Source organism: Oryx dammah, unplaced genomic scaffold (genome assembly GCF_014754425.2).
Source record: "Oryx dammah isolate SB20612 unplaced genomic scaffold, SCBI_Odam_1.1 HiC_scaffold_23, whole genome shotgun sequence".
Lineage (NCBI taxonomy): Eukaryota > Metazoa > Chordata > Mammalia > Artiodactyla > Bovidae > Oryx > Oryx dammah.
The window spans coordinates 110778052-110788152 of record NW_024070207.1 but is presented as its reverse complement, the minus strand read 5'-3'; the positions used below and the strand labels follow the sequence as shown (position 1 = coordinate 110788152).

Genomic DNA, 10101 nt, shown 5'->3' with positions numbered 1-10101 from the left:
GCAGAGAGCCAAGTTTGTGACAGCCATTCTGGAACCCACACTGTTTCTTTCCTGGGAACATCTTTTCAGAGGTAACTTTTTCCCTCTCTGTGCAGCATGGTTTTTCTCTCTTCTGTACTTAATCAACTTCACATCAAAGAAGAAACTGGGTCTTGGCCACAGACTCATGGGAATACGTCCCTTTGGGTTCCCAGGTGACTCTGTGATACTGGGCATAATGTCCCTTGCTACATTCCCAGAAAGCAGTACCCTGCCCGACACTACCTGGTTATGAATCCCAGCAGCACCATCGACCAGCTGAAGGAGCCTGAGCAGGTTATTAACCTCTCTGTGCTTCAGATTCCTGAGTGCTCGAACCCAATGAGTGGGTTACACAGCCTACCTCAGTGTCAGTGAAAGCAGCAAATGGGCTGATACACATCACGCACTTCACAGAATGCCTATCTAGCACAGAGCAAGCTCCAGAAGCACAAGCAGCTGCTATTACCATTACTGTTCATATTTTGTCATCAGATAGAAGATTCCTAGCCCTTAGCAGAGTGTACTGAAGAGCTGTCAGGTGAGTGGAAGAAGGAACATTTGGTCCTGCATCTCCTGACCTAAACCATCTGTGAACTCCTCTTGGTATGGTTTCCAATCTAAAGTGTCCCACAGATTCTTACAAATACTGTGTCTTTTGTTGAATCCCTTCACTTCAACTTTTCATCTGTCCTCTGCTAACAACAAAAGCTGGGAAATAGAAAGAGGTAAAATTACAAAGGAATCACATAGGGTACATAGGATTTAAACAACATAGGGGAACTGCACTACAGGTCAGGTTTAACAAATGCCCTCCAAATGCCTGGGCAGGAAACCATGTAGACTGACAGTCGCAATATGTGTAAAAAAAGAGTGTGTCCAGCCACATAAAAAGGCATTCTGCCCTCATTTCCTGAACAGACAGGAGGTAACATGGTAGCTTCACAATTTAAATTCTTAAAAGTATTTATTATTCAATAATTCTTTCTCCCTCTGCACCCCCCCCCCAGCCATTTCTCGTTCCTTTTTTCTGACCATCCTAAAAGCCGAATATATCCTTCATCTCCATGGAGGATGAGAATAAACACTAAAACCGATACACTCGCTCAGGCTTTCATCCGGCACTGTATCACTGCGGGGTGCTGGTCTTCAACAAGCGCAGTCTTCCTAGGGCTCGACAACGTAGTGCCTTTTCAGGGTCACTGGTGTACTCATAGATTTGAAATGCCGCTGCCCATCTAAATACAACATGGACTCTAGAACACAAGAGAGAGAGAGCCCTGGAGAAACCTAAGAAAATTATTATACAAACACAAGACCACCTGGGAACCCTGGGACAGCAATGGGAATGCAAACTTGACACCAGGCATGCAATGCTGGGCCAGAGAACAGGCCGCATACCCCAGGGAGTGGGCCTCAACTCCAGCCCTGGCAGGACCAGTCCTAACCACCAGTGGCTGCTTGCACTGGCACCAGCCCTTCAGACAATGGCCAGGCAGGCAGAACAGCAATGGCCACCCAAGGGCCATGAGGCACCCTGACCTTCAGGGCTGCAGAATCTCAAAAGCACAATCCCTTAAAGACATGCACTCGGGCGGATGGGCGTCAGAGTACTTCTTACAACCTAAAAGGAGAAAACTATCTTTGAAAGATCCCCTTGTTAGGGACAAGCAGTCATTGTCACTTACCTCCATATGTTCTGGGGAAAACCAAGGGCACTTCCTTTTCCGACATGAACGTGAAATGAAAGACATTGGTGGTCATATGCTCTTTATCCTGAAGAGAGGCCACCTCACTGTGAACTCTGACTTGAATGTAATTCCCCTGAGTAAAGCAGACCTAAGTGATTAGGGACATGATAGTTAGTTGCATCAGGAAGAGGGAAGAAAACAGTCATAAGACAAATGGTGGCTTTAGAATATAAAAGCCTCTCTTTTAGGCCCAAATAATAAAAGATTATATTTCCCTGTCTCATCACACACCTACCTGTGCAGAAAGAAACAGCAATGATCCCACCTCAACAGGTTTCTGAAACATGATATCATCCACGGCAACTATAAACGGTCGGGAACCACTATCGGGGAAAGATAATACGTGGGGTCAACTGCAAAATTCAGATGATCTCTAGTTTTTCCCTAATAATCTTCTAAAGCAAACTTTAAAAGATCAAAGAATAAACCTAGAGGAGGAGGAAATAATCACACCAGAAGGAATGGTAAGAGATGACACTGTGATCACATCAGTGGCAAAATCATCTCTTCCCTGCTGCATGTCATCACCCCTTTTTCTCAGCGGGTCTTTAATGTACTAACTGACAGCATCAGAGCAAGAACCTTCTAAAATGAAGATCGGGGGAAGGAGAGTTTGGGACAAACTGGAAGAGTAGCACTGACATATATATACTGCTGCTGCTAAGTCACTTCAGTCGTGTCCAACTCTGTGTGACCCCATGGACTGCAGCCACCAGGCTCCCCCATCCCTGGGATTCTCCAGGCAAGAACACTGGAGTGGGTTGCCATTTCCTTCTCCAATATATATACTACCACATGTAAAACAACAGCTAGTAAGAAACTGCTTATAACACAAGGAGCTCAGCTTTCTGTTCTGTGATGACCTAGAGGGGGAGAAGGGGAGTGGAGTGGGAGGCTTAAGAGGGAGGGAATATATGTATACTTATAGCTAATTGATGTCACTGTACAGCAGAAACCAATGCAACACTGTAAAGCAATTACATTCCAATAAAAAATTTTAAATAAAAAACAAACCCATCTGAAACCAGTGTAGCATTTATTTAAAAACACCATATATTACCAAACCCATTTAGACTGGTCCAAAATGTTTCCCCAAGTGTGGTAGTATAAACAGCTTCTCAGGAGTTAAGACTACCTTAAATCTAACTCACCCAAAGTTACAAGCAGTAGCCCATCCAAGTTCATATGCTTTCCTCATAAGGAAACCACCAAAGATTCGATTGAAAATGTTCCGCTCCTATAGGACATAAGATAAATATTAATAAATACAAGCTTGTGACTATCCAAATCTACAGAATAAGGAATTAACAATACCACAGAACAGAGGACAGTCTTGAAAAGCAGGTCAAATCTTAGATGAGTGTCATGAGTCCCAGTTACCCTGTTCAGAAGATTCTTCACTAAGTTCCAATACCTGAGGGTGGCAAATATTCAAGCTCTTGAGTTTTGAATTTTCCATCCACACTGCATTAGCAGGCAAAACCCGACTTCGAAAACTTATAGTCCTGTGCAAATGGAGGTTGAGGAAACCCTGTCAATGCCATGGCTCTGCTGCGGAAAAGTAAAATATTCCCAAACACCACCCAATATGTTCGAGCAAGTGTAGCTCTGGAGAAGGCCTACTTTCCCAACCCAGAATCTCACCATCCTAACTTACTTTGGATCCAGCGTGTTAAGAAACATCTCATGTATGGTTGTCCTCTCCTCGGCAGTGGGGGCCATTTTCAGTAATGACGTGGAGCTGAAGGCAACCCTTCTCCCCTTGTTCACTGCAACAGGGGACGAGAAGAGCTATGATCAGAAGGGCCACACTACAGCACAAGGCTCCTGTCCAGGGCTGCCTAGGACCCTAAAAACACAGTATTTCCCGATTTTGAAAAGCCCACTGGAAATTGTATATTTATCCCAGAGAAGGCTCCTGAGGCTACATAAAACTTCCAGTGATTTTTTTGCTTTCAGATGGAAATCATATCAACTCAGTGTGAGATCACTTATAATCACTTTGACCTACAGCCCCAACCAGCAGTTATTTCATTAAGAGACAACTCGCATTTCATCAAAAGTGAAAAAACAAATTACTTAATATTGTATGATCAATAAAATTGTTCAAAGAATGGACTCTTTGGACACTTGACTGGTATGAGGAGTCCATACATACTCTTAATTTCCTCTGCAACAGAATTAATATGTTTTTTAAATTCTATCTTATTATGAACAAATTAACATACATTCTCCCTGTTGAAAGAGCTCTTCTTCCTCTGGGCTTTCAAGAACGAGTGGATTTACAAAGGCTGGCCTAAAGAAAAAAAAGAAAAAAATTTTAAGACATGCCATTACCTAAAAAAAAAAAAAAAAAGACTGAAGATTTTCATTTTAGGTAATGCTACTGACAGCTTCACATAAGAGCTCTGGAACAATCAGGGGAGCCTTCTGGACAGACTGATCTGCACACTAGAAAATTCACATTGTAAAAAAGGATATGGCCACTTGTCAAAATGTTTCACCTGACTCTAATTATGAGGAAATAGCCAAAAACAGGTTGTAAAAATTCTGTAAGACAACTGGCCTGGACTCTTCAAAAATGTTAATGTCTTTTCAAGGCAATCAACATATTCAATTCAATCCCTATCAAATTACCAAGGCATTTTTCACAGGATCAGAACAAAAATATTTTAAACTTGTATGCAAACACAAAAGACTCTGACTAACCATAGCAATTCTGAGAAAGAAAAACAGAGCTGGAGGAATCAGGCTCCTCAACTTCAGACCATACTACAAAGCTACAGTAATCAAAACCATATGGTACAGGCACAAAAACAGACATATAGATCAATGGATCAGTATACAAAGCCCAGAAATAAACCCATGCACTTATGGTTAATTAATCTACCACAAAGGAGGCAAGAATATATCATCCATGGAGAAAAGACAGTCTCTTCAATAAGTGGTGCTGGGAAAACTGGACAGCTACACGTAAAAAAATGAAATTAGAACATTCTCTAATACCATACATAAAAATAAACTCAAAATGGATTAAAGACCTAAATGTAAGGTGAAGTACTACAGAATTCCTAGAGGAAAATATAGGCAAGATACTCTTTGACATAAATAGCAGCAATATTTTTTGGATCTGTCTCTTAGAGTAATGGATATAAAAACAAAAAAAAAAAGACACAAATGGGACCTAAGCACCCTTAAGACAGAAAGTGAAGAGTGACTGAATAGCCTCTTGATGAAAGTGAAAGAGAGTGAAAAAGTTGGCTTAAAGCTCAACATTCAGAAAACGAAGATCATGGCATCTGGTCCCATCACTTCATGGCAAATAGATGGGGAAACAGTGGAAACAGTGTCAGACTTTATTTTGGGGGGCTCCAAAATCACTGCAGATGGTGACTGCAGCCATGAAATTAAAAAATGCTTACTCCTTGGGAAAGTTATGACCAACCTAGACAACATATTAAAAAGCAGAGACATTACTTTGTCAACAAAGGTCCATCTAGTCAAGGCTATGGTTTTTCCAGTAGTCATGTATGGATATGAGAGTTGGACTATAAAGAAAGCTGAGTGCCAAAGAATGGATGCTTTTGAACTGTGGTGTTGGAGAAGACTCCTGAGAGTCCCTTGGACTGCAAGGAGATCCAACCAGTCCAACCTAAAGGAAATCAGTCCTGGGTGTTCATTGGAAGGACTAATGTTGAAGCTGAAACGCCAATATTTTGGCCACCTGATGTGAAGAGCTGACTCATTTGAAAAGACCCTGACGTTGGAAAAAATTGGAGGCAGGAGGAGAAGGGGATGACAGAGGATGAGATGGTTAAATGGCATCACCAACTCAATGGACATGCATCTGGGTAAACCCCAGGAGTTGGTGATGGACAGGGAGGCCTGGCGTGCAAGGAGTCAGACACAACTGAGCAACTGAACTGAACTGAACTGAATCAAATTTTAAAGCTTTCACACAGCAAAGGAAACCATAAACAAAATGAAAAGACAACCTACATTCTGGGAGAAGATATTTGCAAATGATACAAGTGACAAAGGATTAATCTCCAAATATACAAACAGCTCATACAGCTCAATATCAAAACAAACAATCCAACAAAACATGGACAGAAGATATAAATAAACATTTCTCCAAAGAAGACACACAGATGGCCAAAAGGCACATGAAAAGATGCTCAACACTGCTAATTATTAGAGAAATGCAAATCAAAACTACAATGAGGTCATCACCTCACACAGGCCAGAATGGACATCATCAAAAAGTCTACAAATAGTAAATACTGGAAAGGGTATGGAGAAAAAGGAACCCTCCTACACTGTTGGTAGGATGGTAAATTGGTGCAACCACTATGGAAAACAGTATGGAAGTTCCTTAAAAAACTAAAAACAGAGCTACCATATGATCCAATGATCCCACTCCTGGGCATATACCTAAAGAAAGTCATAATCCAAAAAGATACATTCACTGCAATGTTCACTGCAGCACTATTTACAATAACCAAGACATGGAAGCAACCTAAGTATCCATCAACAGAGGAATGGATAAAGACGATGTGCAAGGAAACAGAGGAAAACAATAGAATGAAATATTATTTAGCCATAAAAAAGAATGAAATAATGCCATCTGAAGCAACATGGAGAGACCCAGAGATTATCATACTAAGTGAAATAAGCCAAAGACAAATATCATATGATATCCCTTATATGTGGAATCTAAAAAAAGATACAAATAAACTTATTTACAAAACAGAAACAGACTCACAAACAGAACACAAACTTATGGTTACCAAGGGGAAAGGGGGGATATAAATTGGGAGTTTGGGATTTACATATACACATCACTATATGTAAAACAGATAAACAGCAAGGACCTACCATATAATACAAGGAATTACAGTCAATATTTTATAATAATTATATGGGGAAAGAATCTGAAAAAGTGTATCTATATATATATAGAGAGAGATACATAACTGAATCACTTTGCTGTATACCTGAAACTAACACAGTATTGTACACCAACTATACTTCAGTAAAAAGTTTAAAAAGTCAATGTCTTAAAAGACATAAAGTGCCAGGGGGATTGTTTTAAGGGGAATTATTTAAAGAAACATGATAATAACATATGATGTGTGCTTAGTCGCTCAGTTGTGTCTGACTCTTTGTGACCCCATGGACTGTAGCCCATCAGGCCTCTCTGTCCATGGGGATTCTACAGGCACAAATACTGGCTTGGGTTGCCATACCCTCCTCCAGGGGATCTTTACAACCCAGGGATCAAACCCAGGTCTCCCTCATTGCAGACAGATTCTTTACCATCTGAACCGTCAGGGAAGCCCCAAGAGCATACAATACATGCTCCTTAATCCTACCCTGACTCAAGAGAAAAGGTTATAAAGAATATTTTAGGGACAACTGGCATCATTTGAATATGGATCAAATATTAGAAACAATAATTGTATAACTTAAATTTCTTGGGTATAATATAGGAGAATAGCCTTATTCTTAGGAGATACATGTTGAATTATTTATGGGTAAAGTAGTCTCAACCTTACTCTGAAACAATTACATGAGGAAAAGTATATATTTATATTTACTGGAAAAGGGCAAGAGTAAGTTAAAAGTGGTAAAATGTTAATTTGAGAACTTAGGTGAAGGGTATATGGGTGATCATTGCATTATTCTTTCTACATTCTTGTAGGTGTCAAATTTTTCAAACTAAAACACGGAGAAAAGGGATAATCCTTCATTATGGTAGAATCCAAAGGTTGGATGAAACAAAAATGGAAACAAAAGTACTGAAATAGCAGCTTGGAAAATTAGAATGCATCAGCTGGGTGAGAAACTTTAAGTAATGCCTTCAGTGCTGGAAAAGGAGCCCCAGGTTAGCCACTAGGAGCAGCAGGTCAGCTGGAAGTGGCTGGAGGAGATAGAGAAGACAGGTGGATACTTCACTCAGATAAGAGTCACCAAGGGATTTTTTGCTCTTAACTTGGGTTTCCAAGTCAGTTTTCCATGCAGCAAAAGAGATTTCTCATTGAAGACTCCTAACTCAAATTTTTGAAACAAATCAGACTTCTCATAGGCCTCCAGACTCCATGCTATACAATAGCAATCCTGGAACATTCCCTCCTACCCCACTCCCACACACATAATTAAATAGTTTTTCCCAGTTTGAATGTCTTGGGTATAACCGGCATTAGGAACCAAGAATTCAATGTAAGAAAGAAAAGATAAGCACCTGACCTGCCTCTTGAGAAATCTGTATGCAGGTCAGGAAGCAACAGTTAGAACTGGACATGGAACAACAGACTGATTCCAAATAGGAAAAGGAGTATGTCAAGGCTGTATATTGTCACCCTGCTTATTTAACTTATATGCAGAGTACATCATGAGAAACACTGGACTGGAAGAAATACAAGCTGGAATCAAGATTGCCGGGAGAAATATCAATAACCTCAAATATGCAGATGACACCACCCTTATGGCAGAAAGTGAAGAGGAACTAAAAAGCCTCTTGATCAAAGTGAAAGAGGAGAGTGAAAAAGTTGGCTTAAAGCTCAACATTCAGAAAACAAAGATCATGGCATCCAGTCCCATCACTTCATGGCAAACAGATGGGGAAACAGTGGAAATAGTGTCAGACTTTATTTTGGGGGTTCCAAAATCACTGCAGATGGTGACTGCAGCCATGAAATTAAAAGACGCTTACTCCTTGGAAGAAAAGTTATGACCAACCTAGATAGTATATTCAAAAGCAGAGACATTACTTTGCCGACTAAGGTCCGTCTAGTCAAGGCTATGGTTTTTCCTGTGGTCATGTATGGATGTGAGACTTGGACTGTGAAGAAGGCTGAGTGCCGAAGAATTGATGCTTTTGAACTGTGGTGTTGGAGAAGACTCTTGAGAGTCCCTTGGACTGCAAGGAGATCCAACCAATCCATTCTGAAGGAGATCAGCCCTGGGATTTCTTTGGAAGGAATGATGCTAAAGCTGAAACTCCAGTACTTTGGCCATCTCATGCGAAGAGTTGACTCATTGGAAAAGACTCTGATGCTGGGAGGGATTGGGGGCAGGAGGAGAATGGGACGACAAAGGATGAGATGGCTGGATGGCATCACTGACTCGATGGATGTGAGTCTGAGTGAACTCCGGGAGTTGGTGATGGACAGGGAGGCCTGGCGTGCTGAGATTCATGGGGTCGCAAAGAGTAGGACACGACTGAGCGACTGAACTGAACTGAACTGAAAGCTTTAAAGTATGTATAGCTAAACTTGACTTGGAAATGACAGTATAAATTTATGAGGTTTTTTGTTTTCTTTTTAACATACATTCAAGCTCTGTCCACTGAAAAAGCCTAGAAACAATGACTAACTAATAAAAACATATAGTTCTAGTGCCCAGATTTTGGTGCCTAACTACCAGTTTCCCATTAAAAGGAACCTGAGGACTCCTTGGAGAAATAGCTGATACCAGGCCTGGGGCAGGAAATGTATAGGATAAGTTCAAGGTATCTCATTTACCAGAGAGCAGAAAGTTATCAAAGACTAGGAAATGTAAAACTAGCTCATCACAGGAGGCAGCTTAAAGGAGTTCCCACTGACCAAAGATGTTCATTCCAAGGAACAGGAAGAACAATGGCTGCAATTTACTGAAACATATTTACTATATTAAAATCCATGAACTCACAGTGATAATTTCTTAAAAAGCAAAAAAGGCAGAAAAACTGTCATCACTAGCTAGTAAATGTGTAAATAAAGCAAAAAATGAAACATTGATCCTGATCTTCCTTGACAAACCAAACTGCCCTAGCTGGTAAAGAAAAAGTCTTCTTTACAGATCTCTGGCTAACAAATACAGAAATAATGTCAGAATTTGAGAATCATTTTATATTCTCTAATGAAAATGATTAAACTGCTAATCAGCAAAGGAGATTAAAAGCACTGAAGGAAGACTGATGGGAAACTAGCTATTTTTAAGATGTACATGGGATACATCTTGTACTGTACTACACCTGCGGATTATTGTTGATCCTAAGATGATAAACTGAAGTGCATAATGGAAAGATCAGTCTGTTGCTACTTGAACCCACACACTAATCTTACCTTTACTATGAGTGGGAAAATCTGACATGATACAGTAGAGACAGCATCACCTAGGAAGTGCTCTCACCAAATACACTGGATTCAGATCTAATTAAGCTTTTAGATCTAACTTCAATTTACAGAAAATACGAGGGATAGTGAAACAGTTAAAAAATAATACCATGAAGAAGCAATGAGACAAATCCAGAAAGTGAGACGCTGTATAGAACAATGAATCTGGACTT

At 40.3% G+C, this 10101-nt stretch overlaps 1 protein-coding gene across 1 annotated transcript in view; it reads right to left on the bottom strand.

The window, feature by feature from the left end:
- Positions 1-955: 955 nt before the first annotated feature.
- ACOT9 (acyl-CoA thioesterase 9) overlaps positions 956-10101 on the bottom strand; it is a 30647-nt gene continuing 21501 nt past the window's right edge. The window contains exons 9-15 of the mRNA XM_040266645.1: positions 3998-4065; positions 3427-3538; positions 3184-3274; positions 2921-3006; positions 2005-2092; positions 1707-1857; positions 956-1274 (exon numbers count right to left, since the gene is read on the bottom strand). Coding sequence (XP_040122579.1) covers positions 1186-1274; positions 1707-1857; positions 2005-2092; positions 2921-3006; positions 3184-3274; positions 3427-3538; positions 3998-4065 — 685 coding nt within the window. The 3' untranslated portion in view covers positions 956-1185. The remainder of the gene's footprint in view (positions 1275-1706; positions 1858-2004; positions 2093-2920; positions 3007-3183; positions 3275-3426; positions 3539-3997; positions 4066-10101) is intronic.